The sequence below is a fragment of the Rana temporaria genome, chromosome 3, assembly GCF_905171775.1.
Source record: "Rana temporaria chromosome 3, aRanTem1.1, whole genome shotgun sequence".
Taxonomy (NCBI): Eukaryota; Metazoa; Chordata; class Amphibia; order Anura; family Ranidae; genus Rana; species Rana temporaria.
The window spans coordinates 142,469,442-142,487,820 of NC_053491.1; the positions used below are offsets into that span (position 1 = coordinate 142,469,442).

The 18,379-nt window shown below is 43.5% G+C and overlaps 1 protein-coding gene across 1 annotated transcript in view; it reads right to left on the reverse strand.

Moving 5' to 3' along the window:
* LOC120931781 (chloride anion exchanger-like) overlaps nt 1-18,379 on the reverse strand; it is a 91,605-nt gene that overhangs the window by 11,115 nt on the left and 62,111 nt on the right. Inside the window, exon 18 of the mRNA XM_040343546.1 lies at nt 2,019-2,073. Coding sequence (XP_040199480.1) covers nt 2,019-2,073 — 55 coding nt within the window. The remainder of the gene's footprint in view (nt 1-2,018; nt 2,074-18,379) is intronic.

Here is an 18,379-nt window from a genome sequence, read left to right on the forward strand (position 1 = left end):
TTTGTTGTTTGTATCAGGAGTGTTATATTTTAGGTTGTCAGTAAAATGTGTTCTGTAAGTAAATTTAGCTTGGTTTGTTGCTATAAAAAGTTGTGGGGAGTTGGCAACCCTGTGCTGATGCATATAAGAAGTGTTAGGGAGTAGGGGACCTTTGCAAGGTAACACATAGAGGGCCAGATTCATAGAGATCTGCGGCGGCGTAACGTATCGTCTTTAAGTTACACCGCCGCAAGTTTTCAGCGCAAGTGCCTGATTCACCAAGCACTTGCGTGTAAACTTACGGCGGTGTAACGTAAAGCCGTCCGGCGCAAGCCCGCCTAATTCAAATGGGGCGTGTACCATTTAAATTAGGCGCGCTCCCGCGCCGAACGTTCTGCGCATGCTCCGTTCTGAATTTTCCCGCCGTGCTTTGCGCGAAATTACCGCGGCCCGACGTGTTTTTTGAACGGCGACGTGCGTAACGTCATTTTGTATTCCCGGATGACTTACGCAAAAAAAAAAATAATTAAAATTCGACGCGGGAACGACGGCCATACTTTAACATGGAGGAGTAATTTTACCCCATGTAAATAGCACTCTTAACTTTACGACATGAAAAAACGACGTAAGAGAATGCGACGAAAGCGCGTACCTTCGTGGATCACCGTAATCAGCTATTTTTCATACCCGACCCTGAAAAACGACGCAAACTCCACCCAGCGGCCACCGGAGAATTACACCTAAGATCCGAAGGCGTACGAAGCGGTACACCTGTCGGATCTTAGCCAAAAGCCGTTGTATCTTTGTTTGTGAATGACAAATAAAGATACGACGCGGTAAATTTGAAAGTACGCCGGAGTATCAGCAGATACTCCGGCGTACTTTTTCTGTGAATCTGGCCCAGAGAGTCCAATACAATAAATAAGTTAGAAATGTTTGTGAATAACATAAAATGATACACAAAAGCATTATTTTTAGACAGGGTTGCAAAAATATAATTGGTTTTAGCAGATTCCAAATTTAATTTACAAAATTGTACTATATATTTTAGGTTGTCAGTAAAATTTGTTCTGTAAGTAAATTTAGCTTGGTTTGTTGCTATAAAAAGTTGTGGGGAGTTGGCAACCCTGTGCTGATGCATATAAGAAGTGTTAGGGAGTAGGGAACCTTTGCAAGGTAACACATAGAGGGCCAGATTCATAGAGATCTGCGGCGGCGTAACGTATCGTCTTTAAGTTACACCGCCGCAAGTTTTCAGCGCAAGTGCCTGATTCACCAAGCACTTGCGTGTAAACTTACGGCGGTGTAACGTAAAGCCGTCCGGCGCAAGCCCGCCTAATTCAAATGGGGCGTGTACCATTTAAATTAGGCGCGCTCCCGCGCCGAACGTTCTGCGCATGCTCCGTTCTAAATCTTCCCGCCGTGCTTTGCGCGAAATTACCGCGGCCCGACGTGTTTTTTGAACGGCGACGTGCGTAACGTAATTTTGTATTCCCGGATGACTTACGCAAAAAAAAAAAAATTAAAATTCGACGCGGGAACGACGGCCATACTTTAACATGGAGGAGTAATTTTACCCCATGTAAATAGCACTCTTAACTTTACGACATGAAAAAACGACGTAAGAGAATGCGACGAACGCGCGTACCTTCGTGGATCACCGTAATCAGCTAATTTGCATACCCGACGCTGAAAAACGACGCAAACTCCACCCAGCGGCCGCCGGAGAATTACACCTAAGATCCGAAGGCGTACGAAGCCGTACGCCTGTCGGATCTTAGCCAAAAGCCGTTGTATCTTTGTTTGTGAATGACAAATAAAGATACGACGCGGTAAATTTGAAAGTACGCCGGAGTATCAGCAGATACTCCGGCGTACTTTTTCTGTGAATCTGGCCCAGAGAGTCCAATACAATACATAAGTTAGAAATGTTTGTGAATAACATAAAATGATACACAAAAGCATTATTTTTAGACAGGGTTGCAAAAATATAATTGGTTTTAGCAGATTCCAAATTTAATTTACAAAATTGTACTTACAATCAGCACCCGCAATATATGTATCCACTTCTACTTTATTGAATTCCTTTAATATCTATTAAAAATAATGAAATGGAAATTGCTTTAAAAAATAAGTGCCAGGCATGGAGCATTTTCTATCCTGCAACTAATTCCGATATAGAGTATTAAATATAATTTTGCTATGGTTATACATGCCATGTGTTGATAAACAATTGCGTTATTTATTCCTAGTTGGCCAGTTGTCTGAATTGCATTTGCGTTGTGGTCATAGGGTAACAAACATTAATGTTATTACACTTTATGTATCCTGAGGTTAGTTCCTTGGACTTAAACATTTTTGTGGAAAATAATAGACTGTGAACAAACACCTACAAAAAAGAAGCAGACTGTAACAGTTGTAGACTTCTAGCTGTCATCTTCTAAAATGCATAATGAACATTCCAAAAGGGCCAATTTATACATTTGTGTAGAAGCAGTAAAGTGATAAAGAGCTGACTTTACAATTCAGTGAAAAAGGGTACAATACAAGAGAACTTAATTGGAGAAACCTAAAGCACAAACATAGTTTGTTGGAACTATTATCAGAAAGACAATAAGGACAATAATCTGAGCCTTAACATTACACCATTAACATGGGCAAAAACTAAGAAGACACATACTCTAAGAGATAAGATAACATTTACAAGCAATGTATGTATGCCATGCAAACAAGCTGCAAGGAGTGGTAAATTAAGGGTTTACAATGTAACAGGGTTATAGGAAGTATCATATTAAAAGTTATATTAATTTACCACCAAAGAAGTTATCTATGGTATACAATGCCCATTAAAGGAGTTGAGAATAATAATAAAAAAAAAAAATCAAGGAACGTTTCTGTAAAATCCTATCAAGAAATGTTAAATCCCTACCCTTTAAACATTTTAAAACAATGGTTAAAGGATCTCATTCAGTGTAATACAGGTAGTGAAACCAGATTGACAAGGAGGCATTCATATGTATAAGATGCTGAGAAAAGAATCCAAATGGATTTATGAAATGGACACTATTGCTCCATCTAGATACCCACAATCTACTAGATCCATTACAATCAGGCTTCCGTCCCGGACACGGGACAGAAACGGCCTTACTCAAAATATGGGACGATGCCCTCGAGGCCGCAGACGAAGGAGAATCTTGTCTCCTGGTTCTGCTGGACCTAAGCGCAGCCTTTGACACGGTAGACCACAAACTGTTACTAATGCGACTAGCCGAGGTAGCAGAAGTCGCAGAAGGTGATTTACCATGGTTTTCTTCCTTTCTTGAAAACCGATCACAAACAGTTAAATTGGGTTGTTTCACGTCGGAAAAGCGCACGGTGTCATGTGGAGTCCCCCAAGGATCCCCCCTGTCACCGGTGCTTTTCAACATCTATCTTCGCCCTATCTTTGATATTATCAGTAGCCAAGAACTACTCTATCACTCTTATGCAGACGATACACAACTGTATTTTCGCATCTGCAACAAAAAGGATCATCATCTCAGTTTAGAGAAATGTCTCTCTTTGATAGAAAACTGGATGACTAAGAGTTATCTTAAACTCAACAGTTCAAAAACAGAGCTCCTTATGTTTCACGCCAGCCGAAAGAGTCAACTGGCAACAACCTGGACACCCCCGCCCATTCTGGGCCAAATCATCACCCCTAGCTCCAAAGTCAAAAGTCTCGGGGTCATCTTCGACACCTTCATGACAATGGACGCACAAATAGGGTCAGTAGTCAGCGGAGCGCACCATCTGTTGCGCCTACTACGCAGACTTATTCCATTTATCCCCAAAGAAGACGTAGCAGTCGTGGTGGGAACAATCGTGAATTCCAGACTGGACTATGCTAACGCCCTGTACCTCGGACTCCCAAAGTACCAAATCTCCCGTCTGCAAGTCGTTCAGAATACGGCCGCCAGACTGGTGACTGGGAAAAAAAAATGGGAATCAATCTCACCTTCGTTGAGAACCCTTCACTGGCTGCCAGTAAAAGACAGAATTGCATTTAAAGCACTCTGCCTGACACATAAGTGCATCCATGGGAAGGCTCCGCAATATCTTTGCGACAAGATAGAACCTCACAATTCGAATCGCGTTCTGCGATCCACCGACCAAAATCTGGTCAGGGTACCAAAAACCAAATACAAGTCCAAAGGAGAAAGAAGGTTTGCTTTTCAGGGTCCTAGACTATGGAACGCTTTACCAACCAGCATTCGGTTGGAGGAAAACCACCTGACTTTCAGAAGACGGATCAAAACTCTGCTCTTTTGATGTCATGAGACACGAACAACTAGCGCCCAGAAGCGATTCAGTTCGCATGCGCCGCGCTTTATAAGTTTTTCATTCATTCATTCATTCATTAAAGGATTAAACATTAATATAATATTCTTTGCATTTGAATAGAATTTGGATTTTAATATTTGTTTTAATATTTTTTAGCTTTTAAACTATTTACATATTCTTATAATAAAGATTATTTAAGATTCATTTTAATAAGTAATGATTTTATATGGCTTTGACCAATAAATGGACTGCAGACAATCTGTTAGATATAAAAGTCTGACCACTTGCCTGCACAGCCATTCTTGAGAAAAAGAGATGATTTGTCTAAACGCGGAAAAACAAACACGGATCCAGGAAATGTAGGTCTCGATACACTTTTGTATCAAAACATAGGGAGAGTATGGTGTTGCGACCATCCAGGACACCTACTCTATGTATTACTACAACTAGCAATGGGCAGTTTACAAAGGGTATAAATGTAAAAGGTTTTTTCCTTTTAGATACTTACTCTCTTGCTCCTACCACACCCCTGAGACTTTCTCCCACCCGACCCCCGTCCCCTATCTATTCTCTGCTGCTGACCTAGTGGCAAGTTTACAGCGCCACTATACACCACACGCTTGGCACTATAGTGGTTTTCAAAGCAGAACAGCCTCACAAATATGGCCGTTACACAACCGAAAGATAACGGGACCCCCTTAAAATTATCTCTTTTAATGCTCGCGGCCACAATATACCAGAAAAACCGTCACAACTACTTCTATGAATGCAGCGAAGCAAGGCGGACATAGTCTTCCTACAAGAGACTCACTTTCGGAAGGGCGATATCCCCAAGCGGTCTAATCCCCGCCATACATAATCCTACAGCCATACATGCCAGTAACCCAATGTCCAAATACAAGGGAGTATCGATACTATTAGCCAAAAATCATCCTTTCCACACCTCAGACTCCTTGTCTGATACGGAGGCTAGATATATTTTTTTGAAAGGTAAGATACTAGGGAAGCCCTACACCTTGGCCAATATTTATGCTCCAAATTCCTACCAAATAACTTTTTTCTGTAAAATCACCCACCTGCTGGCATCATTAAAAGAAGGCGCTCTGATACTGGGAGCGATTTCAATGTCGCCCTGAACCCACTACAAGACCTGTCCAATGGTACATCTTCTCTTCCCTATAAAGCGCTACGAGCGATCAAAATGTGTCTGAAGGAACTTAATATGCATGACTCTTGGCGCACTCTAAATCCACATAATAAAAATTATACATTCTTCTCGGCCCCTCACCAAAGTTACTCAAGACTTGACTACCTTTTCATATCTCAGCAAAACCTAACACTTCTCGTCCGCACAACTATTGACCCAATGTTCCTGTCAGATCACCACCCCATATTTATGTCCCTGGAAATTCCAGAAATCTCCCTCCGCTCTTCAATTTGCTGTCTAGATCCTTCCCTCCTTACGGACCCCACCATGATAACGAAGATACGAACCCATCTACTCCAATACTTCCAGCAAAATGATCTCCCGATACATCCCAGCTAATCAAATGGGAAGCACACAAATGTGTGGTGAGGGGAGAACTAATAGCCCTATCAACCTAGCGTAGGTGTGAACGGCAATCACGCCTCGACACCTTGATTGCCCACGACATTATCAGCGCATACACTCTGAAAGTCCGGCTTACAGTGCCGGACCTTCAAAGCCCATTCTGTTAAGGTGGCACTGCCCATAGTAGGCTCCCAGTACATTTATTGGCTCACCAGCTTTAAGTTTCCTGCCACTCTTCATGTCACCAAGCTAGGTGCCCCTCCACAAAGGCTGTGCTGCATTAATTTTGCATCAGAAATATGGCTGCTTTGTGGTGGCCAGCTTTAAACCTAGGGACCCCATGATCCCCTAGTGCCCGGTGGCCCCATGAGTTGTCAGTCCGCCCCTGCCCGCATCCATGACTTGGAGATAGTCGCAAAATACCACAGGCCTCTCAATCTCTCAGACCTTATTCAAGCTAGAACTGAACTAGTAGAGGAGTTAATTAAAACAATTTAAGTAAGTATATTCTATATTAAAAGTGTTTTATGAATACGAAAATAAATCCTTGAAAATGCTAGCAAAATCACTTCAAACCAAAAGAGTGGCCACTACAATCCACGCCCTGACACACTCCTTGGGATACAAAATTATGACAAATTCAGACAACCTATTTGACCAATACTATACAAACCTCTACAACCTACCCCCATTGGACCCGCTTAGAGAGGATACTGCCAAACTTCAACAGCTCAATAAATTCCTACAAAAGTGTAGCCCCAAGTCGATATCCAACAGGGAAGCGGAGGATCTGGAGCGTCCTCTCTCAGTGGAGGAAACAAAATAAGTCCTTAAACAGTTAAAAGCTGAAAAAAGCCTTAGCCTAGATGGACCCAAGGGCGGATCCAGAGTCTAGTCTCGGAAAGGGGCACTGCCAGAAAATAAGGTGTTGCTTACAGAACTCAATTAGCCACTTGCCCACCAGGTAAATTCTGGCACTTCTCTCCTTCATGTGAAAATCACAATTTTTTTGCTAGAAAATTAATCAGAACCCCCAAACATTATATATTTTTTTTTAGCAGACATCCTAGGGAATAAAATGGCAGTCAGTGCAATACTTTTTGTCACACCGTATTTGCGCAGCGGTCTTACAAGCGCACTTTTTTTGGATAAAAATCACTTTTTTAAATTAAAAAATAAGACAACAATACATTTTGCCCAATTTTTTTATATATTGTGAAAGATAATGTTATGCCGAGTAAAATGATACCCAACATGTCACGCTTAAAAATTGCGCCCGCTCGTGGCATGGCGTCAAACTTTTACCCTTAAAAATCTCGATAGGCGACGTTTAAAAAATTCTACAGGTTGCATTTTTTGAGTTGCAGAGTAGGTCTAGGGCTAGAATTATTGCTCTCACTCTAACGATCGCGGCGATACCTCACTTGTGTGGTTTGAATACCGTTTTCATATGCGGGCGCTACTCGCGTATGCGTTTGCTTCTGCGTGCGAGCTCGTCGGGACGGGGCGCTTTAAAAAATTTTTTTTTGGTTTTCTTATTTATTTTTATTTAGTATTATAATTTTTTACACTGAAAAAAAAAAAAAAAAAAATTGATCACTTTTATTCCTATTACAAGGAATGTAAACATCCCTTGTAATAGAAAAAAGCATGACAGGTCCTCTTAAATATGAGATCTGGGGTCAAAAAGACCTCAGATCTCATAATTAGACTTAAATGCAAAAAAATAAAATAAAAAAAAAAAGTCATTTTTTCAAATGACAAAAAAAAAAAATGTTTCTTTAAGAGGCTGGGCGGGACTGACGTTTTGACGTCACTTCCGCCCAGCAGAGCTATGAGGACGGGTGAAGGAGATTTCTCCTTCAGTCCCGTCCCCGCTCAGCTGCCGGACACATCCGATCCCCTCCGCCGCTACCGACGGCTCCGGTAAGCGGCGGAGGGCGCGGGAGAGCGGCGGGAGGGGGGGGCCCCTCTCCCGCCACCGATAACGGCGATCTCGCGGCGAATCCGCCGCGGAGACCGCCGTTATCGTGTACACCACCGCCCCCTGAAAAGATGAATATCTCGGTTGTGGCAGCAGCTGCTGCCGTTATCGAGATATTCAACTTTAAAAAGAGGACGTCTTTTTGACATGGGGCGGTGGTCAAGAGGTTAAGTGTCCGGTGTGTCCGCTGCAATGTTGCAGTACTGCTAAAAAAATCAATGATCGCCGCCATTACTAGTAAAAAATATTTAAATATAAATGCCATAAATCTATCCCATAGTTTGTAGACGATTGTCAGGGACTGCAGACATGGTACAAGAGATGGTCAGAGACTGCAGACGTGGTACAAGAGATGGTCAGAGAATGCAGACATGGTACAAGAGATGGTCAGAGACTGCAGACATGGTACAAGAGATGGTCAGAGATTGCAGACATGGTACAAGAGATGGTCAGAGACTGCAGACATGGTACAAGGGATGGTCAGAGACTGCAGACATGGTACAAGAGATGGTCAGAGACTGCAGATATTGTACAAGGGATGGTCAGAGACTGAAGACATGGTACAAGAGATCAATGCAGCCTCATCAGTGCCCATCATTGCAGCCTCACTGTACATATGAATGCAGCCCCACTGTATATATGAACGCAGCCCCACTTTTGTATATTAATGCAGTCCCACTTTTGTATATAAATGCAGCCCCACTTTTGTATATAAATGCAGTCCCACTTTTGTATATAAATGCAGCCCCACTTTTGTATATAAATGCAGCCCCACTTTTGTATATAAATGCAGTCCCATTTTTGTATATAAATTCAGTCCCACTTTTGTATATAAATTCAGTCCCACTTTTGTATATAAATGCAGTCCCACTTTTGTATATAAATGCAGTCCCACTTTTTTATATAAATGCAGTCCCACTTTTGTATATAAATGCAGTCCCACTTTTGTATATAAATGCAGTCCCACTTTTGTAAATAAATTCAGTCCCACTTTTGTATATAAATGCAGTCCCACTTTTGTATATAAATGCAGTCCCACTTTTGTATATAAATGCACCCCCACTTTGTATATGAATGCAACACCACTTTGTATATTAATGCAGCCCCACTTTGTATATTAATGCAGCCCCACTTTGTATATAAATGAAGCCCCACTGTGCATCACCATGGCATTGTCTCGATCACACACAGCAGGTATCTCCTCTCCCGACGTGTGTCATGGAACAAACAGGAGCTGTAGGTCTGTGTTCGGCAGGGCAGTGTGCTCTTGCAAGGTCCCCCCCTAGACGGGCTTGTGTGATAGACAAAACACTGATTCAATCAGTGTTCCATCTCCATCTACTATCACACAAGCAGGTCTAGCACAGGCAGCACAGCCGAACACAGACCCAGCTCTCACACACAGCGAGAGATGCCCGGTGTCATACACGCAGGAGAGAGGAGGAGCGCTGCAGTCAGCTACAGCTCAAAGCAGCCTCAGGACAGGCAGCCTACTGGGCTGGGCCAGTCCGGCCCTGGTGATGAGAAAGAGAGAGTGAGAGACTTGGCATAGGCAGCTGCAGGCACCGTAAAGCAGTTTTGAAAAAGAAAATCATAAAAAAAAAAAAAAAATTCCTGTTGCCCCCCCTGGATCCGCCGTTGGATGAACCGACAGTGTGCTACAACAAAACCTTTTCAGACATGCACTTATCCCAGTTCTTGATAGCCTTTAATACACTTTCAGCACACATCCCTCCACTAAAGGATCTCTTACAAGCGCACATAACAGTTTTTCCAGAGCCAGGTAAGGACCCTTTTTTGGTCACAAATTACATACCCATTTCCCTACTCAGCATAGACCTCAAACTCTACACCAAAATCCTTGCAAACCATTTACTATCACTTTAACCTCAACTTATCTCCCTTGATCAAGTTGGGTTTATTAGAGGAAGGGAAGCCAGGGACAATACTCTAAAAGCAATCAATATACACCACTGACTGACCACCAATCACTACCCTGGCTTCTTTCTGTCCCTTGATGCAGAGAAGGCATTCGATAGAGTGGCCTGGGACTTTATGTTGGAAACACCAGTGGCCCTTGGACTCAGGGGGTGCATACTGAACTTTATACTAGCTTTATACTCCTCACCAACAGCGAAATTACGCGTCAACAGCCATCTATCGAATGCCTTCTAAATATCCTGTGAAACGTGACAGGGCTACCCACTGTCCCCCATAATTTTTGTCCTCACACTTGAACCATTACTCAGAAGACTCAGGGCAAACCCTGATATATCAGGTATAACAATTGTCAAAAAAATATATAAATTGGCCGCGTTCGCGGATGTCATTCTTCTCTTCTTGACCAATCCCATCACGACAATTCCAAACTTGTTTAACCACTTCCCGCCCGGCCTATAGCCGATTTACGTCCGGGAAGTGGTTATGAAATCCTGACAGGACGTTCTAGAACGTTCTGCAGGATTTCATGCCGCGCGCACCCGTGGGGGCGCGCATCGCGGCGATCGGTGATGCGGGGTGTCAGTCTGACACCCTGCATCTCCGATCTCGGTAAAGAGCCTCCGGCGGAGACTCTTTACCACGTGATCAGCCGTGTCCAATCACGGCTGATCACGATGTAAACAGGAAGAGCCGTTGATGGCTCTTCCTCACTCGCGTCTGACAGACGCGAGTAGAGGAGAGCCGATTGGCGGCTCTCCTGACAGGGGGGGGGTTCACGCTGATTGTTTATCAGCGCAGCCCCCCCTCTGATCGCCACACTGGATCACCAAGGATGCCAACCCTGGAACCCCAAGGGTAGGCAAAAAAAAAAGCCTGCCAAAAAAAAAAAAAAAAGCCTGCAAAAAAAAAAAAGAAGTCTAAAAAAGAAAAAAGATGCCAATCAGTGCCCACAAATGGGCACTGACTGGCAACCTGGCAAAATCAGTGCTGCCCCACAGTGTCCATCAGTGCCACCCCAGTGTCCATCAGTGCCACCCCACAGTGTCCATCAGTGCCACCCCACAGTGCCCATCCATGCCCAGTGCCCACCTACCAGTGCCCATCTGTGCCACCCATAAGTATCCATCAGTGCCACCCATCTGTGCCGCCCATGAGTGCCCATCTGTGCCGCCTATGAGTGCCCAGTGCCGCCCATGAGTGCCCATCAGTGCCGCCTATGTGTGCCCATCAATGCCGCCTATGTGTGCCCATCAGTGCCGCCTATGTGTGCCCATCAGTGCCGCCTATGAGTGCCCATCAGTGTCGCATACCAGTGCCGCCAATCAGTGCCACCTCATCTGTGCCCGTCAGTACTACCTCATCGATGTCCATCAGTGCCATCTCATCGGTGCCCATTAGTGCCGCCATATCAGTGCCCGTAATTGAAAGAGAAAACGTATTTACAAAAAAATTAACAGAAAAAAATAAAAAATAAATTCCAAATTTTCAGCCTTTTTTTAGTTGTTGCGCAAAAAAAAAATCGCAGAGGTGATAAAATACCACCAAAAGAAAGCTCTATTTGTGGGGAAAAAAGGACGCCAATTTTGTTTGGGTACAGTGTAGCATGACCGTTCAATTGCCATTCAAAGTGCGACAGTGCTGAAAGCTGAAAATTGGCTTGGGCGGGAAGCTGCGTAAGTGCCTGGTATGGAAGTGGTTAAAGACTTGTTTAAAGACTTTTCTGACTTCAAAACCATGACCAACCTACAGATCAACTTCTCAAAATCCCACGCCCTGAATATTTCATTGAAACAAGATGTGGTAATACAACTAACTTCCCATTTAAATGGCAGCAAGAAGCGATTACATACCTGGGCATTCAACTAACCTCCAAACTATCCAACTTATATGCCAAAAACTCCCGACCGCACAAAAATTTACGCAAAACTTACAATCCTGGTCAACTGGGCTCTTCTCCTGGTTTGGATGAGCAGCCATCATTAAAATGACCGTTCTCCCCAAGATAGTCTCTTTAATGCAAACCTTGCCAATTAAACTCCCACCCACCTTTTTCTCTTTGTGTAAAAAAGTGTGCACCAATGGGGTAAGAACCGACCTAGAATAAGCTATGATCAACTAACTTAACTGAAGTTAAAAGGAGGCATAGGCCTTCCTGACATCTTTAAATACCATCGAGCATGCAGCCTTGTGAGGATAATAGACTGGAACATCCACTCAGAAGTTAAAGACTGGGTACAGCTGGAACACTCTTTTTCCTCCCTACCCTTATATAAACTCCCTTGCACAGTTCAGGAACATATACAGCCTCAATGCAAATCCCATCCCTTAATAGGAACCATCTTACACATCTTTAAAGAAGCATGTGTAAAACACAAGCTTTCCTCAGTACCAGGTACTCTGACCCCCATACGCCACAATCCTCTCGTCTCCCCTGGTTTGTCCAATACCTTTCTAATGGAGATCTGGCCACATGACAAAACAGATGCGGAACACTTCTTCAAAAAGGGGAAATTTGTAACCCTTCATTCACTTTCCTCTCGCATGACAGCGCACACATTCCCATTTTGGACATAAGTCCAAATCCGACACTTCCTTAACCTCCCTGGCGGTATGATTCTGTCTGGAATTACGTACCAAAAGCGGTACAATTATTTTGCAAGGAAATTGGCGTTTTATACTGTAGGCCTGTAATTTTTAGAAATAACTCACTTAAATCTGTCCAAGCAAGAGTCTTGTAGGCATCCCGGGTATGATTTTTTTTTTTAAAACAAAATTATAAATTATAATATAATAAATAATTATAAATAATTATAACAAATAATAATATAATTATAATAAAAATTATTCAATAATGTAATCAACTCAAAATCACTGAAATTTGCAGTTGCAGAATTGTCGCTGTCATAATTTCCCCGCAAATCGCTATCGCACATTTCTGCAAGTGATTATAATTTATTATCGCTGTTTTCTAGCTGATCTAAAACCATTTTTGACATAAAGGGACACTTTTGGACAATCTACAGTTTTTAGGCAGAAATTACATTTTTTATTATATAAAAGTACATGCAGGGCACTGGGCAGACCACTAGGGACAAGGGGGGGTGTGTATTTTTTACATACAGTACTGTAATCTATAAGATTACAGTATACTGTATGTAAAGTGTTTGTTTACTTTTTTGAATTTGGCGCCGTTCTCCGCCCCCGTGCGTCGTAACGTCGCAGGGAATGGAGATCGGCGGCACACGGGGACTGTGAATCGAGCGAGGAGGTCCCGCTCACTCACACAGCGGGGTGGCATCGCTGGATCCAGGGACAAGGTAAGTAAACCAAGCCTGTGGATCCAGCGAAAGGTAAGCCCGTCCAGCCCGAGCGTGACTCGGGGTTACCGATCCTAACATGAAAAACCAACCCCGAGTCACGCTCGGGTTTACCGTGAGGGGGGTTAATAAACCTGATCTTATTCCAATCTGGTCTTGCCAAAAAACACCATTTGAAGTGATCTGTTGGAAACAGGACACACAAAGACATCTAATATCCGACACATATTACATGATGTTCTCCAATCACCCTAAGGCCTTGTACACGCGGTCGGTCAAAACCGATGGAAACGGACTGAAGGTCCGTTTCATCGGTCCAAACCGATGGTGTGTAGGCCCCATCGGTCCGTTATCTGTTGTCTGTTGTCGAAAAATTTAGAAATTGCTTTAAAATTCAACCGATGGATACCTAACCGATCGGTCAAAACCAACGGTTAGTATGCAAAAGCATCGGTTAAAAGCCTGCGCATGCTCAGAATCAAGTTGACACATGCTTGGAAGCATTGAACTTCATTTTTCGCTGCACGTCGTTGTGTTTTACGTCACCGCGTTGGAATCAATCGTTTTTTTAACTGATGGTGTGTAGGCACATCAGACCATCAGTCAGCTTCATCGGTTAACCGATGAAACGGTCCTTCAGTCCGTTCTCATCGGATGGACTGATCGTAGGTAGTTGAAGTAGTCATTTATACATCAGACTTTCAATCCCAAGTAAAAAACAGCTTATCAAAAAACAATATTCAACAAGTCAAATAACCATGGATGGTAAAAAGAACAGAACTGTACCAAGGTAGAGGGAGGGTACAGTTCAAAGTACCACAAAATAGAGCCACGGGGAAATAAGGTTTGATTTACTAAATGCAAATCCACTTTGCACTACAAGTGCACTGCGAGTGCACTTGGAAGTGCAGTCACTTTAGATCTGGGGGGAAGATCTGAAATGAGGGGAAGCTCTGCTGATTTTATCATCCAATAATGTGAAAGCAAAAATGCTGTTTTTTTATTTTCCTTGCATGTCCCCCTCAGATCTACAGTGACTGCACATCCAAGTGCACATGCAGTGCACTTGTAGTGCAAAGTGGATTTGCCTTTCGTAAATAACCCCCATGGTATCTCAATAATACAAAAACAGTGATCAAAAAATAGAAAAAAATACTTTAAGATGGTGGTAGGTGTAGGATGTGCATATAACAAGTGTTTTTTCTTTAATTGGTTATTAATAAACTTTTGTATTTTTTGATCACTGATTTTTTGTATTATTGAGATACTGGGGGTTATTTACGAAAGGCAAATCCACTTTGCCCTACAAGGGCAAACTACAAGTTCAAATTGCACTTGAAATTGCACTGAAAGTGCACTTGGAAATGCAGTCACTGTAGTTCCGAAGGGGACATGCAAGGAAAAAAAAAAAAAAAACATTTTAGCTTGCACATGATTGAATAATAAAATCAGCAGAGTTCCCCTCATTTCAGAACTACCCCTCAGATTTACAGCGACTGCACTTCCAAGTGCACTTTCAGTGCCATTTCAAGTGCACTTTGCACTTGTAGTTTGTACTTGTAGTGCAAAGTGGATTTTCCTTTCGTAAATAACCCCCACTATGTCCCTGTGGCTCTATTATGTGATACTTTGAACCGTATCCTCTACCTTGGTACAGTTCTGTTCTTTTTATATGCTGGCTTTGCCACTGAGTCCACTCCTATTTGGAGTGAGTGGATGAGTATATAGCGGTACTATCTTGTGCCTATAAGTCTAATTTGTTCCCATTTTCTTTATTTAACCATAGATGGTAGTATGCTCATATCAAATATATGGTGACATTCTAATCAATTTCTGTTAATATCATCTATTTCATGCAGCAGCTTTTGCTCATATATGGTCAGCATTGTTAATTTCTATGTAACCGCTGGAATCACTTAGTTATGTCTATGGTAGAGCTTATGTTCTTTCTGTGCTTTCTAAATTCTTTCCTTTCATTTATAAAATAAAAAAAAGAGTATTGAATCTCAGAACATTAACTGTACCAATGATTTGGTGTAAAAGACAGTTAGCATGCCACAGTCTATTTTGGAGCACAGGTCTTCTACCTCCTCACCATTGACCACCAGTTAGAAATGCAGGTGGAATGTCATAAACAATCCTGTTATATTTAGAGGGCAGGATATTTTGGAAAAGGATTTTCTGGTGCTAACTAATTAGGAAAATACTGTTCTTCTTTATTAGGGCATGGCCCCCACAAAATGAGGGGAATCCCCCCTGGTCCCTGGGTCCTGCTTACACTGGTTACTGGAGGTCTCTGAAGGGTAGAGTGTCCATGATCCATTGAGTGAGTGAGTGAGTGAAAAATGTATATAGCGCTACACATGCGAACTGAATCGCCTCTGGGCACTTGTTTGAGCACTTCTCCCTTGAGCTCAGAAGAGGTGGGTTTTGATCTTTCTCCTAAAGGCCAAGTAGTTCTCCTCCAACCGAATGGAGGTTGGCAAAGTGTTCCAAAGTCCAGGGCCTTGGACAGCAAATCGTCTTTCTCCTTTGGACTTGTAACTGGTTTTGGGGATTTGGAGTAAATTTTGGTTGGAGGATCGCAGAGCGCGATTGGGGTTGTAGGCTTTTATTTTGTCGCATAGGTATTGGGGGGCATTTCCCCAAATACATTTATGCGTTAGACAGAGTGCTTTGAAAGTGATTCTGTCTTTCTTTGGTAGCCAGTGAAGGCTTCTCAGTGATGGGGAGATTGATTCCCATGTTTTTTTCCAGTCACCAGACGCACGGCCGTGTTCTGAACGACCTGCAGGCGCGTGATTTGGTACTTTGGGAGTCCGAGATAGAGGGCATTTGCATAGTCCAGCCTGGAGTTAACAATTGTTCCCACCACGACTGCTATGTCTTCTTTAGGAATAAATGGGATTAGTCTGCGTAATAAGCGTAGCAGATGGTGTGATCCGCTGACTACTGACCCTCTTTGTGCATCCATTGTCATGTGGGTGTCAAAGAAGACCCAGAGACTTTTGACTTTGGTGCTAGGGGTGATGATTTTTCCTAGAATGGGCGGAGGTGTCCAGGTTGTTGCCAGTTGATTCTTCCAATTGGCGTGAAACAGGAGAAGTTCTGTTTTTGAGCCGTTGAGTTTAAGATAACTCTTTGTCATCCAGTTCTCTATCAAAGAGAGACATTTCTCTAGATTGAGATGGTGATCCTTTTTGTTGCAGATACGAAAATACAATTGTGTGTCATCCGCATAGGAATGGTAGAGCAGCTTTTGGATGCTGATAATTTCAAAAAGAGGGCGAAGATAGATATTAAACAGCACCGGCGACAGAGGTGATCCTTGAGGGACTCCGCATGACACCGTGCGTTTTTCAGAAGTGAATGGTCCCAGTTTCATTACTTGTGATCGGTTTTCCAAAATGGAGGAGAACCAGGGTAAGTCACATTCCGCGATCTTGGCTACTTCAGCTAGCCGAATTAGCAATAGTTTGTGGTCAACCATATCAAAAGTTGCGCTAAGTTCCAACAGTACTAGAAGAAAAGGTTCTCCTTCATCTGCGGCCTCAAGAGCATCATCCCATATTTTGAGCAATGCTGTTTCTGTCCCGTACCCTGGACGGAAACCCGATTGATAAGGATCGAGCAAATTATGGGTGTCTAAATGCTGTTGCAGCTGTTGTACCACCACTATCTCCATTACCTTGGAGAAAACGTTCAGGCCTGTTATGGGACGACGATGTTCAGGGTCTTTGGGGTCAAGGGTGGGTTTCTTTAAGATGGGTTTGATTATCCCTTGTTTCAACAGGGAGGGCACTATGCCTTCCCTGAATGACTGGTTAATCAGCTGCTTGATGGGTGGTGCCAAAATATCGGCACATTCCTTCAGCAGTTTGGTGGGGATAATATCGTTAGGTGCTGTGCTATATCGCAGAGTGCAGATAATATTTTTAGTGGCATCCAGGGAGATGGGTTTTAGAGTAAACATTGTTACTTGGGCCTGATTCCTGTGGTGATTGGGCTGGGCTTGAAATGTGGGCTTTATAGATAGGGGACAGGCTGCACACTCTCTAATTAAAAGTGGACTGACGAGAGGTCCACAAGATCCCTTTTCAGTAAATCAGTGATCTTTAGAGAACATCTAGTCACTTCATGTGGAATTTCAAAAGGGATGGACAGCCGCACTCCAAAGGAACTTCAAAAGTTGTCTTTATTGGTAAAAAATGGACATGCATCACAAAATACAGCCAAAGAAAGGGACAGCCGACGCATTTCACACTAATTCAGTGCTTAGTCATGGCTAAGCACTGAATTAGTGTGAAACGCATCAGCTGTCCCTTTCTTTGGCCGTATTTTGTGATGCTTGTCCATTTTTACTAGGGTTGTCCCGATACCACTTTTTTAGGACCAGGTACAAGTACCGATACTTTTTTTCATGTACTCGTCGATACCGATTACCGATACTTTTTTTTAAATGCAGCCATGTCTCCCCCAAATGCAGCCTTGTGTCTCCCCCAAATGCAGCTTTGTGTCTCCCAAATGCAGCTTTGTGTCTCCCCGCCAAATGCAGCTTTCTCTTTGTCTCCCCCATTCAGCTATGTCTGTGTCTCCCCCATTCAGCTTTGTCTGTGTCTCCCCCATTCAGCTTTGTCTGTGTCTCCCCCATTCAGCTTTGTCTGTGTATCCCCCATTCAGCTTTGTCTGTGTCTCCCCCTCCCAAATGCAGCTTTGTGTAGGTCTCATCCCCCCCGCCGTCTAGTTGTTCGGCGCTCAGGGAACATAACAGCTTTCATTTGAATAGCTGTGTGTTCCCCGCCGCGTGTCGTCATAGCCCCTCCCCCTTGTCCAGGCACTTTGATAGACAGATCACCCGTCCAATCCTGGGACGGGTCATTTGTGTATCAAAGTGCCCGGACATGGGGGAGGGGCTATGACGACGCACGGCGGGGAACACACAGCTATTCAAATGAAAGCTGTTATGTTTTTCCCTGAGCGCCGAACAACTAGACGGTGGCAGCGGCAGCAGCTGTCCTACAGTGGTATGTTATACATACCCGAGGACTGCTCTGCTCTACGCCTTCCTCTCCGCCTTCTGATCCCGCCTCCTCTCCGCCTTCCGATCCCGCCTCCTCTCCGCCTTCCGATCCCACCTCCTCTCCGCCCCTCAGTCTCCTCTCGGTCTCCTCTCCGACCGCTCCCCGCCCCTCTCCGCCCCCACTCAGGAGAAAAATAAAAAATAAATTATCGGGGGAAGCATTGGGAGCATTTGCGCGAGTACAAGTACTCGCGCAAATGCTC